Here is a 16,529-nt window from a genome sequence, read left to right as displayed (position 1 = left end):
TGGTTGGTCTTTGGATTTTTTTATTTTTTTATTTTATGAACCAAAACATAACGAGCTGGTTGGTTAGCAACCCAAAAAAAACACGCTTAAAGTTTAAACAAACAAACCTTGAACCATAAGCCAATCTATTTTATTAAAATCGTTCTACAATTTACTTTTTCTGCCTTGTCCCTAACATCAAATTCAACAAGACTTTATTTTTTGGGTTTCAAATGACGGGTATATTTTTTTGTTTTACATATGTACTTAATAATAATTAAAATTTTATGTATGATTTTTATGCTTATATTTGTAAACAGTTTATGTTTGTATTTATTCTCTAAAATTGTGGAATTAAAATGGAACCATCGACTAAAATCAATTGAGAGAAATAGACCATAGAATTATGGAATTAAAATGGAGGTTAATATTAGTAAAATGTAGTTTTTACGGTGGTTATATGATATATTTAAATAATCATTTAGACTTAACTATAAAAAATATTTGGACTTAACTTTTTGTCAACCGGTCATGTTGATGTTTTAATATAATAAATTAGATTTCGATCCGCGCAACTGCGTAGATGTTTTTTTTCATTTATTTTTGTATAAACATTTTGTTTTCAATTCTAGATTAGTAGTATTTTTGACCCGCGGTTAGAAAGCGCGGAAGTATTTTTATTGATAATTTATTATTTCACATTTTATTTTTAGGTATGGACATTTGGTTTTCGGTTCAGTACCAAAAAAAAAATTGGTTTGGCTTCCGTTTAGTTGTGGTTTTGGTTTTTCAGTCTTTCAGTTCAAAAGATATAAAAACAGTTCGGTTATATTTGGGTTGGTTTTAGTTTTTTGGTTTTTGGCTTGGTTCAAATAAAAATGTTAGGAACCTGATAATATTTTAAGTTCAATTTAGTTTAGGTTTGGTTCTCATCATTTTTAGGATAATTTTGAATAATTTAGATGAAATCACATTTTAAAGTTTTTTTTATTATAAAATATCGGATAATTTTTAATATAATACGTAAGAATAAAATTAGTTTTAAATTTGTACCTATTGTTTTAATAAAGATAGATTTTAAAAATAGATTTGTACCATTTTTTAAGATCAGAATCTAGAAAATACATTGATGTAAAAATATTTAGAATAAATAATTCATGATTATGAAAAAAATTCTCAACGGGTATTATTAAAAAATTATTTTTCTTTTGTAAAACAGAAAAAAAAATTCAGATATTAAAATAAGCAAACATCATTAAAGGTTGTTTAGATATGAACGTTTTTGTGTAGAATAAGATCCTGCTGATAACAATTTTTTGATTAAAGATATAGTAGTTGCTTAAATAAAAAAAAAGATTAAAGATATAGTTTGAAATGAAATCTTAAATACGCTTTATGTAGACGTACAATTGTGAATTTTTGGTTTATTATATGTTTTTTGCATTTTTAGTTAAAGAGTTGTTAAATATGAAATAATTTGCGTCTAGCATGTATAGTTTTGCAGCTTTTGCTATTGTATATTTTCTATGTAAGCTAGAAAATAAAAAAAGTTTAAGAATGAACTCATTCTCATAAAAAATATATGCTAGAATCTAGTACAAAAAATATCATGATGTGTATGATTTATTTAATTCTTGATTTATAGAGTCAAGGCCACATATGAAGTTCGGAATCTTAAACTTGAAGTTCGGAATCTTAAACTTCAATTTCGTATGATAACTTAGTCCAACTTTTAGGTTGTTAATAAAAGTGTCGGTAACAATATACATACAAATAAATACATTGACTATCTATTTTGAATGGATATTTTAATACACAAAATGAAAAGTTAATAAGAATAATAAAATAAATATATAGTTACGAAAATTATGCATCATTAATTATTTAATATTAGTTGTTAGGCAACATTAATAGGTGCAAAAATAGTTTTCAAAAACGTTTAATATGGGAATATTTTTTTGCTTAACCTAAATAAATTATATCACAATTTAAATTAAATGGTAATGACCTACTTGTAATATTAAAAGAAAATCAATGGAATGACAAAAAATGTACTTTTATCACTCTTCTTTAATATCCCCTTTTTAAACTTCCTTAATATCCTTATATTGTTAGACTTTATTGGATAAGGAAAGTGCTAATGTGAGTGAATCACGTAATTAAGTTTTTTTGGAAGATACATGAGCTATTAGGATGCCATATCAGTGGAAGTTAATGTGAGTAGATTTCGTTTTTGTCAACCTTAGATATTGTCAAGTAATATATCTTGATTTAATAAAATATTTTTATTTATTAGATTTCGGTTTTGAGAAGTTGACTCTGGTTTATTGATTTTGGTTATTAGAAAGACAGTTAATTTAGAGGGGAGCAAACCAATCTATCGTCTTCTTCATCAATAGACAAATTTTGCCATAGAGAGAACTGCCAAAATTTTATTAATGTGTTATGAAACTTTGGTATAATCAATAACTTTGCTGCTGCAGTGTGATGATAATCGGTATGATTAAAAAAATGATCAAGTTCTGTATTTTATTGTTGAACTTTAGTGCTCAAAAAGAAAATCAAGAAATGGTTTTATTTTTTTAGGATGCTTTCGTATGAAGCTCTGACTTGAGTCGGATGAGGAAGATGACCAAATAACGTTAATAGATTAAATGTGGTGTGAGAAATCGATAGAAGTGGTGCTGAGTTTAGGAAATTAAGTAATGTCGTTAAATTTATTTGAAAAATAGGAAATATATTCACAATGGCATCTGGGGGTAAATATTGTGAAGATTAAGGGGAAGTTCAAATGTGTATTGATTAGTTAGGCATAATAATGATAAGATTAGAGATTAAATATAACATGACTTTCTAAGAATATGTCCCATTAGGTCTATTTTTAAAAAATCACACATGAATCAAGGTTGTGACTTCTCTTTTAATATATAAGAGTAGATTTGGATTTTCATGTTTATATATATTTTACATAATTAGAATATATTTTTAAAGTTATTTATATATTTAAATATTTATATATAATTATTTTAAATATAACAATTTGATAGTTTTCATTGCTGTAAGTTAATTGATTACTTGAAATCATCACATATATTTGGTATTTTTTAATATATATATTTTAAAATTACTTTTTATTCAATTATTATGATCATGAACCGTAATTCAAAGCGCTATATTTCCTTTATCAATATTTTTTTTATGTTTATTCATTTAAGATAATAACTATATATATATTAAAAAGTTTAAGATAAGTTTATTTTATACATGAATTATCTAATTTACTAATGTTAACCCGTTCTACCAACATATTATATTTCTAGCATAAATTTTTAATGGTTGTGAAAATAAAATATATTAATTTATCACTTTAAAATAATTTTACCATATTTAGTTAAATACAATATTTTATTTTAGAATGATAGATATAACTATAAAATAGTAAAATTTGATATAATTTTTTTCATTTTATAAAAGATAACTGAGTATATATATATATATATATGTATAATAACATTAATTTCATTACTAATTACAAAATTAGTGAAAATATTTATATACAATTTTTGATAATTAAGATATTTTTATAATGTTTTTCAAACACATTTGTTAAAAAAATTAAATATTTATATTTATATTTTAAATTAAAAAATATCAAATTATATTATGATTTAAGTAGTTAAAAGATTATATATTAGCATTAAGGAAATACATTTAATAAAAAATTTAAATGATGATCCAATTAAAAATATCACAAATGAATCAATGTGAGTTTGTTAACTAATCCGGGTTTTTAGGAGTCGATGTTATATTAGGAATGATATATTATTAATCCATATTATTAGTAACAAATGAATGATAACTGATTTCTAGTGAGAGTCCATTTTTAAAAGAAATCACACATGAATCAAGTTCGTAACTTCTGTTTTAATATATAAGATATTGACATTTACATATTCCCTCTGTTTCAAAATAGTTGATGTTTTGGTTAATTGCACAAGAATTAAGACATACACTTTTATCTAAAAAGTATCATTAAAAATATAAACAAAAACTAATTCAACCAATCAAGAACTATAAAACATAATTGGTCACACAGATTTCAATCACTAAAATTAATATAAAAATATCAAAATATCATGTATTTTGAAACATCAAAAACTCATCAAAACATCGTCTATTTTGGAATAGAAGAAGTATTTGTTTTATTAACTACGAGGCTGGGATTGGTTTAAAACTGAAACATTAATTGCATGCATGAATAAAAAATTAAGTCTACACAACATAAAAAAATATGTATGAAAATACTTATTCTAATCATTAATTTGTTTCCCTTAAATTATGTTTAGTTATTATATTTACAAGTGAAAATTCTGGAATGTAGAAAAATAAATGGTAGAAAGAGTGCTTATATTTGTGAGAAATTCTATTACACAAACAAGTGTGTATTGTTGATAAGTATCCGTAACGTTGACTTGGGCCAAAGCTTACGGAGAGAAACATCACCAAAAAAAATCTAGGACAAAGATTCAACTAGTGACTTAACTCACAAGTGAAGATGCCTTACAGTTTCAAAGTTTGCTAGATTTGGTCCAGAAGAATCCTTTCTTCCTCGCCGAATGATCCTCTTTAGGGGATTTGACACTGTTACTTCTGGACCCGAAAGAGAAGTGTCTCGCAAGGAAAGGCTTTGGTGAATAGCTTCTCAAGCTTGAGCTCGTTAACAGCTTGGAGACTTTGCCTTTGTGTCCACCACTACCGCTTGCTGCTGCTGCTGCTGCATTGGGCATGTGATCAAACATGACAAAGTCATCCCTATCCACCACATTTTTCCTTAGTATCTTGTTCTGTTTAGCTCTCAAATCCAAATCTGCCCTCAATGCTTTCTCCGACAACTTGAATGTTCTTTTCTCGCCCAACGTGCAGACGGGACACTGAGGGTCGAATTTGTCGGTTTCAGGTGTCATCTGCTCCAAACACTCGGAATGATAGACGTGCCCACAAGCTAGAATCGCAGCTACAGAGAGCTCGTTAGTGGCGCAGATCTTCTGGCTGCTCAGCAGCGATTTCTGAGACAAGGGTCTAGAGCAAGCACCGCAGGTTTGCTGATCACTGGACTTCCTGTTTCCTTGATGGTCTATCTTGCCGCGTCCAGGACCTAATAAGCACTCGTTGTCATAGGAGCAAGACTCTCTGCGAGAATACGCCATCATTTCGGAAAAGGCTTGCGTGGACCAACCATCAGACGGCCCAGAATGGGACTCGCTTCCCAGCCTCTCTTCAGTTGGTGAGTTGAATCCCAAGATCTGACTATCGGAGACTTGTTTCGAGAGACGAGCGCGTGGTGTCAGTTTCAGAGTCGATGAACTAGCAGGTGGCAGTGGCAGTGGCAAGTGGCTATGGGAAGAGAGTGGGGATGATGGTTGCGAAGCCAATGAAACCGAAAGTTTAACATGATTCTGGGTGATCTAAGGAAACCAAAATAGAGGTTGTTATATTAACAGAGATAAATGGCAGATATTACCGATATTCACTAGCTTTTTACCTGTTCAGAGACGGTGTCCATGGATGCATTTCTTGAAAACGATTGATCTGTGATGTCATAAACAAGGAAAAGTCATAGTTTAGAGATCAAGAGACCAATAATAGAGCAAGCCCAGAAGCAAACATGAGAGGACAGCTTGTGTCAACCAACAGACATATCAATGTCTTCTCATGTCATGAACACGTTCTGTAAGAAAAGTATTCCTAAACTCCAAGTGGACCACACAAAACAAGATACCTAAAGGCTACAGTTTTTTACAGATTAAACATGTTTTCCTAGTAAACAAAATATCTAAAAGGCTGATTTTTTTTTAATTTACCCGAAGCAGGAGACTTTTGCCATGACTGAGTCTGGAGATTGTTCAAAGGAGAGCCTTGTGATGATACAAATGCAGATTCAGATTTGACATCAGACCCATCGTTACGACTAATCCCATCAGATAACCAACTAAGAGAGGTGTCTTCACCAGCCACTCGTCCTCTATTATCCCACCGGAAGCTCCAATTCGGAGAGTACCTAGCATTGTTTCTCTGCAAACCCTCGACTGCTGATGTATTAGGGAGTACCATTTTGTCGTGAGCAGCAACACAGCAAGCATTCCCCATAACTGAAGAGTGTGGAAACTACTCTAGCTTAGCTTAGGATTGTTTGGGGGCATGAAACCTCAAAACCTTGTAAAAGAAAAACAAAAATACAGAACTCAAATCAGAATCAAGTATGAAAAAAATCAAACACAATAACATACAATGTTACTAACACCATTGATAAGAGCTGTGATCATCCCCCACACACACACAAAAAAAAAAAAAACTTAAACTTGACCAAGGGTAGGCCAGTGAACTTTGATGAGTATCTTCACTATCAAAAATAAAATATAAATTAACAATAAATAAATCTCATTAGCACCAAAAATAGCAAACTGAATCAGAGGTTTATCTCAAAACTGAACAGATCCGAGAATACAGGCCAAGGAACCTACAAGCTTCGTTGAGATATACCCCTAAAATAGAAATAATAAACCCTAAAATCGACACCCTTATCACATAAAATCCCCAAAAGAATTTTAACAGGCAATTGAGCAGACGAACCTGCTCTTGAAACTTGGAAACGAAGACAAGTTTCACATAAGAGCGGTGGATTTGTAGAGTGAGAAACTGATATGTAAACACTGCGAAGCTTTGCTTTGTTTTGTTCCTTTTTTCCTTCTCTTTCCTAAAGAGGAAGAGAGAGTGTGTGAAAGAGACGAATACAAAGTCTTTTCTGACGGTTTTACTTAACGCCGTTATAGTTCGATTGGTAAAACCGGTTACGGAGCCTAAAACCGTACCAAAATTTTAATTTCGAGTATATGTTTACGTAATTACATTAAATTTTCCTTCTCTATAAATAATTGAAATATTTCATCACATTTTCAAGTGTTTTTAAAAATTATTCGGTTAGATCATGTCGGATTAGCATGGGCCAGTTTGATTGCTCACCGGTTTAACCGAACCGAAGTAACAGTACGGTTTGACTATATTGCTCTGCCGACGTGATGCCGTTAGTTTTAGCGGAAGGAAGCAAGTGACGTAAGGTGGACGGTGGCCACGTCCTGCTTCTGAGAAGACAAAAAAGGAAGGGGAAGCGCGAATAATTGACCGTCATTTTCACGAAGCGTCGTCGTTCCATTGGCGGGTTTATAAGTATAAAAAAAAAAGTTGGAGGGTGTCTAATAAAAACTATATTTTTCATAAGGACTAAAATTGGGAATCTAAAAGTTCTCTGCATGTTAGACCATCTTTATCCGAGTTTCTTAGCATGGTTTTTAAGGAAAATAACTGATTTAATTAAATCAGAACTAATTAAAAAGCACATTACCGATCCTTAAGTTGGGTCTTTGGCAACCGATTTTTGAGTGGGTTTCATAACCACGTGTCAGCAAATAAAGAGTTCTATTTTTTTTTCTTTTTTTTTTTTTCTTTTTGTCGTCTTCTCTATCATTTGGAGAAAGAAACCACGACGTCTTCTCTCATCTTCTCCGTCAGAGACGATCGACGATTCGGTCAGTCCTCACGGCGTCTCGTCCTTCTTTTCTCTTGTTCTCCGTCAGACGATCGATCCTCACGGCGTCTCGTCCGTCTTCTTTCTTGTTCTCCGTCAAACGATCGATCGAAACCCATCTCTCTCTCACCCTTTCTCACACCACCATCCTCTTCTGTTCCCCTGTCCTCGCATCAACAGCCCCCTTCACCTCAATCTCCGACCAATCCACCGTGAACGCGTTTCGTAATCTCAAGTTTCTTGGTAAGAGCTCGGTTCAGGTTCCGTATAGTGGGGAAGATGAGTCGAGGGTTTTGAAGAGAGTTAAAGGGAGCTTCTCTGATCAGGAGAACACAGTTGTTTGTGTCCTTGACAAGTAAGGAGGATTTAGAGACCAAAAGCTTCAAACTTTTTTTGACATAATTGGACATTGATTCATGTTGTCTTGCGTTGTTGTGAATAGTTTTGATGGTAACTCAATGAAAGTGGCTGAATTGCTGGTTGAGAATGGATTCAAGGAGGCTTAACTTGAAGCTTTCCTACGCAATGTTGTTTGTTTTGATAATTATCAGATATTGTTGATAGTCATGCGTGTTTATTTCTTCAAAGTTTGTGGCCTTACGGATTTCACTTCCTTTTCTACATGTTCAGTGCTGTTACAGGTATGATACAAAACATAGCATTCATTTCGATGAGCTACATTTTCTTTAGTGTGCTACTGTGGTCATGAATCAAATCATCAGCTTCTCCCTAACTCATGATATAAAGAAACGTTTATAGATTAGTAAAAGTATCTTCAAATGAAGCTGTTTTGATTGTTATTTTTACAGAGTCTAATCTGAACGAAGCATTAAAAGTTGTTGGTTAGTGTTGATTCTCTCATCTGAAACTCAAATAAACATTAAACTCTCTGGCAGGTGAGAATGTGCACGTATCTTTTGCTGGTTTATGGACCTGTAAGGAGCCACCTCGGTTTCCCTGCTTGGAGACTTCAATACACTGAGATAGTGTATGTGCTTTGTACTCTTCTTTTTCTGAAATTCCTAATCATCAACACGTATATATTCAGAGCTAAATCTCATCAAGTTTGTCTTTTTGCGGTATTTGTTTGTTGATAGACATATAGGATCGTTGAAGTATGTGAGATATGGTTCTCTTTTGAAGGCAATCCACACAAAAAGTTAATTTTTTTAAGAACCTCTAATTAGAAAACTACCATTGGAGCACATATTCTAATTGTTTCTTAACTAGAATTCTTAATTAATTAATTAATTAAATAATCATTAAGAAATTCATATGAGGTAACAGGGATAATCATGCTCTTATATGACACGCTTTAGTCCTTTTGTACAGCCAACGCGAAAACATCAGAGAGAATAAAAACGCCCCTAAAACACGCCCTTTACTTTGTTTTTCAACTTTAAGAAACAAAAAAATTAATTAATCACTTATTATTGTAGTTCCAAAGTCCAAAGAATTAGCCGATCAAAAAAGTCCAAACAATTAGATTATTTATGATTTTTTTTAACACTATTGTCGTCTTTATTATAAAACCAAAACTTAAATAAAATACAAAGGTCTAACCGGACAGACAAGAAAAAAAGTAAGAGGCCCAACCGGTCCAAACAAAAGAAAGCCCTACGGAAAATCGATGATGACTCGAACATCACGCGTTAACCTTTGGCGTGACAGGGACACGTGCTCACCACGCGAGTCGACACCAAACTTCAGATAGCAGATCGACTCCAGCGAAGGTCTAATCCGTAGATCCACGGAAACACATCGGAACAGGATCCCGTGCAAAGAACTTCGCCATAAAGGGAATTGAAGGCGCAACCATTTACATCGTCTTAGACTTGAGCGTGAGATCTCTGATCGAGTAAGGTAAAGAACCCCGAAAACGACAGATCCACGAGAAAAGAAGACTAAAGCCAAACGATCTCGCATCTTTGAAAGAAGTTCCAATCGAAACCCATCGATCTCGAAACAAACGAGAAACGAACTGATTGAAACATAAATAGCTTGAAGAAGCGCAGATCAGACACACCGGGAGAGACCTGGGAAAACCCATCGTCGACACCGCAAGGAAAGGGAAGACGATGAGCCAAGAGCCGACGGCGACATCGGAGAATATGATGTGTCTCGGAGCCAAAAACGACTGTATCAAAGAGATGATGCGCCGTCAGAGTCAAAAGCCGGCCGACTACCAATAAGAAGGTGCGACGCCGGAAAAGGGACCCAACCGAGAGCGAAAGAACGCCGGAAAAAAATTGCCTTAGGATTTCTCTACCTCACTTTTCCTCTGTGAAAGGTATATAGAGGAAACAGAGGAAAAGGAAAGAACAGAGGAAAAAGAGATTATTTATGATTATAAAAATATATTTGTGATTTTGTTAGTTTGGCGTGTTTAATTAATTTATTAGCTCACCGGATAACCACCGTTTTGTTAAGCTCAGTTTTGAACATAGTGAGATATTTCCTTGGTTACATATTATATGACTCTGATATTTTATATACAAATGAAAATAGATATTTAAATTTTTTACAATTTATTATTGTTCTGAAGAAATTATTTTTATTTATTCTACTTGTTATACAAAGAATGTTGTTTTAGAACTTAGTAATTTACTTGTTACTATTTATGAAACAGAATAAATATATTGAAAATGATATAGCAAATGAATTTAATAAAAAAATCACTGATTTTTCCATAACAAAACTGATAGAAATGGATCTTTGTTAGATTATAGTCAATGAAAAGCTCTCTGGAAAAGAGAAAAAGATTAACAAAACTGAAAGAAAAGTAACCAATTTTTCAAGTAGTGGCAATTTAAACCACATAAGCGTAGTCGATCCATAGGGCAAATTTGAAAAAGTTCTAAGCCCTTCTCGTTTAAAACCCACCAAATTCAACTTTATCTATTTGTGTAACCATTCAACATGAATATTTGGCGCCGGTAGACAAGTTCGCATAGAACTAGTCGGTTAGGATTGGTCCACCGGATATCCACGGAATATCAAGAAAAAAATATAATTTTATATAAGGAAATGAATCTAAAAATACGTGAATTCTTTCAAAAAAAAGAGAATTTAAATATACAAATAATTCAAATGAAAAAAATACAACCATCGGCTGCGAAAAAGTTCTTGCTCTCTCTATTTTAGTTTAAGTAGTGATTTAAAAATATTATTATTCTTTCATAATAATATATGTTTTTACTATTCTAAATTAATTGAATGTCATTAGAAATTTATGACTAACTATAAAATACTGTTTTATTGGTTGAACTATTTTTATTTAGTAATTCTTTTATATAACCAAAGCAATTGTATAAACATTTTTATTTTCTTAATCAATACTATTAAATTAGGAACATGACCAATTGATAATAGTTGAATCCAACTATTTATTTAAACGGTCATTTATTATTTTATTTATGTAAATGTATTTAATTATATTTAAACACTAACCACGTATGATAATATCGTAACCTCCCCTTAATTCCTATATTTTCGGATCCATAGTTCTCATACTAATTAAAATCCACGGTTATGAAAATAAATGACAGTATATGTCCTACTAAATATAAACGTGATCTTTCATTTGTATTGTTTTGTGCTCAATGTTTACAATACCAAACACATTGATCTTTGCGTGAAGTTAGCTTTTGGTATGCTCGGAGAAAGGTGAAGATAGACAGATGGATTCATGTCGTATTCTGGGTTTATGGTTCTCGCCGGTGGTGTCATGGGTAAATCAAACGGAAAAAATCAGAAGCGACTGAATTATTGGAGAAGACAACCTCCTTTGTTGTGTTACAATCAGAGTCGTTCACGTGTCTTTAATCATGAAGTTTCAAAAATATTGTCCATGTGGAGAATAAAATAGTACTATATATAAAAAATATTTTTCACTTTTATTCTCACCTTTAATATTACTAAATAAACTAAATACTATTTTCACCAACTATTACAATATAATTTTAGATTATAATTAACTTTGATATATTTCATAAAAAATCATTATCACACTACAACAACATAACTTACATATCAGTTCAAGAAGTTAGAATTTATTGGACTAGACGTTAATTTATTCTAATTCTGAAAGTTTTAAACATACATTAAATTTATCAATTAACAAAACACATAATGTTAAAATGGAGTTTAACGGGTTTAAGTGGACTTTTAATAGATACTAGATTTTGACGGGTATTTTTTTGTGAAATTTAATTTTTTATATTTGTATTTTTTGTTATTATTTTGTCTTTAATATTAATTTAATTGATAGAATAGATACATATATTTGGTAAAAATAAATTCAAAGTTGAATTTTTTTTAACCAAATTTATGTATATATTCTATCAAATTAAATTAATATTAAACACAAATTTGATTACAAAAAAATTTATAAAAACTAAAATTTTCGAGAAAACTTTAAACAAAAAATATACATGCCCTCTCAAAAGGCGGGTCAAAAGGTAGTGTATCTGTTAAAACCGTAAACACCACTTATAGTAAAATAGAGGAAGTGGAAAGTTAATGATTGTAACAATTGTAACCTTAAAAATTGCTGAAACAGTTGTCACTAATTATTTATTTAAAAAGTTCGATATTTATAGTTACACGACATAAATATTATTTAACTTAAGACCAAGAAAAAATTCTCAAGATATCAAATCAAAATATTACAAAATTTTAACTATCAAAATTTAGTAATTAATATAAATAAACTATTTAGTTTTTAATGGTTTAAATATAAAGATTATCTGGATTTTATTCTAGGTACATGTTTATTTTTTTAATAGATTTTAAATACTTTATAACTATACAGAAACTAAATTGGAATAGAAAAAAATTTGAATAATAATTTTAAACGGTTTTAAAGTCTTCAAATTATCTATTATCCATCAAAGCTTTATTGACTTAAAGTCTCTAAAATCTCCAAAAATAATCATCAAGTCATTTCCTCAGTTTTTTTGTTCAATAATCAATTTGTTTTTTCTTTTAACCCTTCAAAACTTGATTTTTATTTACAGATTCAATATAGGGTACTTCTTAATGGTCAACCATGTGGACTCATTATTCCACATAGGGATTTACGTCAAGGGGATCCTTTATCGCCTTATTTATTCATTCTTTGCACTGAGGCCTTAATTGCAAATATAAAAAGAGCAGAGAGGGGGAAACAACTGACGGGAATGAAGGTGGCAAGAGCTTGTCCTTCGATATCCCATTTGCTTTTTGCGGACGATAGCCTCTTTTTTTGTAAAGCCCAAAAAGAAGAGTGTCAAACTATTCTTACGATTTTAAAGGAATATGAAGCAGTTTCGGGGCAGTTAATAAATTTTGAAAAGTCTTCAATTCAATTTGGACATAAGATTGAAGAATCAGTACGACAGGATTTAAGAGATATTTTGGGTATTCAGAATCTTGGAGGAATGGGATCTTATCTTGGTTTGCCAGAAAATATGGGGGGTTCAAAGATCCAAGTGTTTAGCTTTGTTCAGGATCGATTAAATAATAGAGTCAATGGATGGACTTTCAAGTTCTTCACAAAAGGAGGAAAGGAAGTGATCATTAAATCAGTGATTACGGCATTACCAAATCATACGATGTCGTGCTATCGTTTACCTAAGGCAACTGTGAAAAAACTAACGAGTGCGGTATCACAATTTTGGTGGAGTTCAGGGGGAACCACAAGAGGCATGCATTGGAAATCATGGGACAAAGTATGTTTAGATAAGGATGAAGGTGGTTCCAGGAAGATGGTGTTTCACAGATGGTTCATGGAAAGAGGGGGATATTTTTTCAGGACAAGGTTGGCTCAGCACCTTAGAAGGATTTGAGGGATTGTTGGGGGCAAGGAATGTGAGGGCTAGTATCTCTCCCCTTCATGCGGAGATGGAAGCGCTTCTTTGGGCAATGGAATGTATGAGGAATTTACGTCAGTTTCAGGTTACGTTTGCAATGGATTGCTCTCAATTGGTGAAGATGGTTTCGGAACCAGATGAATGGCCAGCTTTTGCGAATTACTTGGAGGATGTCAAGACCCTAAAAGAGAGCTTCACCAGATCAGAGATCATCTATATACCAAGGACGCAAAATACAATGGCGGATAGACTAGCACGCAGTGCTAGGAAGCAACCGTCTTTTGTCGTTCACATGGATGCAGATCACCCGGTTTGGTTTACAGAGTCCGTATGAATCTGTAATAGTTGAAGACAAAAAAAAAAAAATATTTACAGTTTCTAATTTTTAAAATCTAAAAGCCAAAATCAATACTATGCCGTGGCCTTAATAGGGGTTAGGTTTGATCTATTGATGAATCATTTTCTCAGAAAACAATCTCTACTACAAAACTGTGAAAATAATTAAAATAAAAAGACCAAAAGACAAATCCAAACTTGAGACGATAGCAAAAAGAAAAGGTGGAAAAAAAAAAACAGCCATTTAAATTCCGGTTTCTCTCTGTTTTATAGCTGGCGAAAGATAATGGGAGTTTCAGGACGTCGCCGTTGAAGAACCTCCGGTGTCCAGTTTCACGGCTTCGTGACGTAAGCTGCTTCCTCTGGTGTACGGCTTCTTAGCACCCTAACAGAAACAGAGAGATGCACACGGTCCTAGTTTATACATTGGTTCTTTTATAAGAATCAAAACAACAACAACAACAATCTTATTATGTTAGCAAAAAAAAAAAAAAACAACAATTTTATTATCAAAACTCAATGAGCTTCTCTGTTATGTTTTAAAAGTCACGAACCCTTTTCTTTTTGCTCACCTGCAAGATCGTTCCAAGTTTCCTTAGTCCTGCGGCTCGAGCTCTAAGAACATCTTTGGAAACACTTGGATCTCTAAGCACCTACGACACAAAATCAATATTTAATTTAAGCTAGTACTAAGAAAGATGGTTGTTATGTAAATAACGCAAGGTGTGAATCTCTTACAGATTGGCAGACATGAGAAAGAGTTGACTCGATGTCTAGAACATTGATTTGCCAAAGAGACTGAAGCAAAGCATCCATTTTAGCTTCAATGGCTTTCTGAATATGCTCCTCTTTGTTATCTCCTTGGTGCTCATGCAGCCTGTTCACTTCATCCTGCAGCTGAAGCAACGAAACCGCACCGGAAGCAGCCATCACTTGAGATTTCATGTGGTGGCCTTTGTCACGCACCCATTCGGCTAAGAAGGGCACTTTCAAAAACCGTTTGCCTTTCCCTATCTCTTTAGCCGCTTTTCTTGTGTATATGTAACCAATTGTATGCATCATCGCCTCCCCAAAACCTTAAACACAGTCACAAGCAACATTACAATGGAACCAAAAAAAACTTTTTTTGGCTAAATTTTGATTTCCGAAAAAATAAAAAGCACCAAAAAAAAAATTTATTCTATAAATAAAAAAAAATGCAACAAGGGTTTTCTTTTACCGGCAGAAGAAAGGCTCTTTGCCTCTTGGTTCGCCCAATCGGTAAACTCGTCGGTACGTCCTTCCACAAATGGTTCGAGTTTGTTTTTCAACGTGGCGGCGAGCTTGTCTTCCCTCTCCTTCTGAAGAGCCTGCACGTAGTTCCAATACATATTATATAAAGAACAGTAAACATCATTTAACAAAGAAGAAAGGAAATGATTAATAACAAAGTACTTTGATCTTGTCTTGAAGCATTTGCTTTCTGATCTCAGGCTCGTATGATTCTAAGTCAGCTTCGATGGATGCCAAGTAAGCAAGTGCAAGCTGCCCAACGTATTCTTCAAAGACTTCGCTTCCGAAAAGCATACCAAACACAGCTGCAGGATCAACCATTGCATCCCTGAAAAGAGTTTGAGTCAGCTTCATTCTCAACTGAAACGGTAGATATATAGTTTGTAACAACAAAAAAAAAAACTTACTGTTGAACACCTTCTTTGCCATATTTGTCATAAGCCGCTCTCTTCTCAGGATTGCTCAAAACCTGATAAGCCTCGCCTAATACCTTTCATATACAAAAAGGACATGAAATGTGAGAGAGAGACTCCGCATGGCATTACATCCATCAGGGTTCCAGTAAGCAACAAACCAAACCCAAAGAAACAGTAGCAATGAACACAAACACCATATCATCTCTTGCATTTGATTTTACCTGAAAGTTTTTAGCAGCTTGAGGATCTCCAGGGTTCTTGTCTGGATGAACGTTCCTTGCCTTGAGACAGAATCAAAACCATTAATTAAAACTTTGTTCACTCATATTCCATAAGGATTTTTGATGATACAAAAGAAAGGAAATGAGATTTACTTTTAAGTAGTAAGCCTTTTTAATGTCAGCTTCGGAAGCATCGGTTTTGACGGCTAAGATGTCATAATACTCATTCTCCTTCACCATACCTTCCTTTGTGAAAAACAAAAAAACAAAAAAACACAGATTATTCAAACTTGTTAAAACATCTGATCCCACCAATCATATTCATATAGATATATCAATGTTTTCCCATTTCTCTTGTGACGGAGAAAACAAGGATCATCGAAAGGCCAGATCTTATCAAGAATCACGGATCATCAATCAGAAAAAAAAAGAAACGGAGTCGTCGTGAGATGATCATGCATGAATCTAGACATAAGAAGAGAGATTGAGGCAGAAGCTTACTGGTCGTGCGTGCGTATGTGTAAATCTCTCTCTCTCTCTTTCGTTTAGTTGGCGAATGAGAGAAAGATTTGGGTTTTTTTATATTATGACGGGTGATAAGAGAATATACAACGATGCAACCACACGGAAAATTAAGGTAGTGATGTGAAGGCTTTACGCTGTTTTTCCTTGTCGAGAAGAAAAAAAAGAAGAAAGAAAAGGACAAGTTTTTTTCGGTTACCAAATAAAATTCAAAACGTGTGATCGTGTCCGAATCGTACACGTGTCTCGGAATGTTCGAACCGTGTTTTTTAATATTACGACGAAAGATCTGCTGGCTTGTGCTTTTTTTCTTCTTTTGGTATTGTTCTCGCCGGCGCCATCTAGTAAT

The 16,529-nt window shown here is 32.9% G+C and overlaps 2 protein-coding genes across 7 annotated transcripts; both read right to left on the bottom strand.

The window, feature by feature from the left end:
• Window positions 1-4,355: 4,355 nt before the first annotated feature.
• On the bottom strand, window positions 4,356-6,744 carry LOC106307266. Its single transcript, XM_013744167.1, has 4 exons — window positions 6,610-6,744; window positions 5,841-6,192; window positions 5,522-5,568; window positions 4,356-5,444 (listed from the first exon to the last, which is right to left on the bottom strand). The coding sequence occupies exons 2-4, from the start codon at window positions 6,124-6,126 to the stop codon at window positions 4,548-4,550; spliced, it is 1,230 nt and encodes a 409-aa protein (XP_013599621.1). The 5' UTR covers window positions 6,127-6,192; window positions 6,610-6,744; the 3' UTR covers window positions 4,356-4,547.
• Window positions 6,745-13,847: 7,103 nt separating this feature from the next.
• LOC106309750 (chaperone protein dnaJ 10) lies at window positions 13,848-16,326 on the bottom strand. Of its 6 annotated transcripts, none has more exons than XM_013746873.1 (9): window positions 16,160-16,326; window positions 15,812-15,900; window positions 15,659-15,718; window positions 15,429-15,511; window positions 15,184-15,349; window positions 14,969-15,098; window positions 14,488-14,825; window positions 14,304-14,402; window positions 13,848-14,181 (listed from the first exon to the last, which is right to left on the bottom strand). In XM_013746873.1, exons 2-9 carry the CDS (start codon window positions 15,896-15,898, stop codon window positions 14,164-14,166), a joined length of 981 nt encoding a protein of 326 aa, XP_013602327.1. In that variant the 5' UTR covers window positions 15,899-15,900; window positions 16,160-16,326; the 3' UTR covers window positions 13,848-14,163. The 6 variants fall into 6 exon arrangements, with proteins under 6 accessions (XP_013602327.1, XP_013602321.1, XP_013602325.1 ...); XM_013746867.1 differs by having other exon boundaries at window positions 14,322-14,402; XM_013746868.1 differs by having other exon boundaries at window positions 14,045-14,134.
• Between the last annotated feature and the right edge of the window lie 203 nt (window positions 16,327-16,529).

This window comes from Brassica oleracea, chromosome C8 (assembly GCF_000695525.1).
Source record: "Brassica oleracea var. oleracea cultivar TO1000 chromosome C8, BOL, whole genome shotgun sequence".
Lineage (NCBI taxonomy): Eukaryota > Viridiplantae > Streptophyta > Magnoliopsida > Brassicales > Brassicaceae > Brassica > Brassica oleracea.
This window is presented reverse-complemented; position numbering and strand designations above follow the sequence as displayed.

Coding starts and splice junctions, on each gene's coding strand:
- LOC106309750 (XM_013746868.1), bottom strand. CDS start 15,898: ATGGTGAAGGAGAATGAGTATTATGACATCTTAGCCGTCAAAACCGAT. Junction 15,512..15,658: donor AAGCTGCTAAAAACTTTCAG/GTAAAATCAAAT, acceptor TGTATATGAAAG/GTATTAGGCGAGGCTTATCA. Junction 15,350..15,428: donor GGCAAAGAAGGTGTTCAACA/GTAAGTTTTTTT, acceptor AACTCTTTTCAG/GGATGCAATGGTTGATCCTG.
- LOC106307266 (XM_013744167.1), bottom strand. CDS start 6,126: ATGGGGAATGCTTGCTGTGTTGCTGCTCACGACAAAATGGTACTCCCT. Junction 5,569..5,840: donor GCAAAAGTCTCCTGCTTCGG/GTAAATTAAAAA, acceptor ATGACATCACAG/ATCAATCGTTTTCAAGAAAT. Junction 5,445..5,521: donor TGGACACCGTCTCTGAACAG/GTAAAAAGCTAG, acceptor TGGTTTCCTTAG/ATCACCCAGAATCATGTTAA.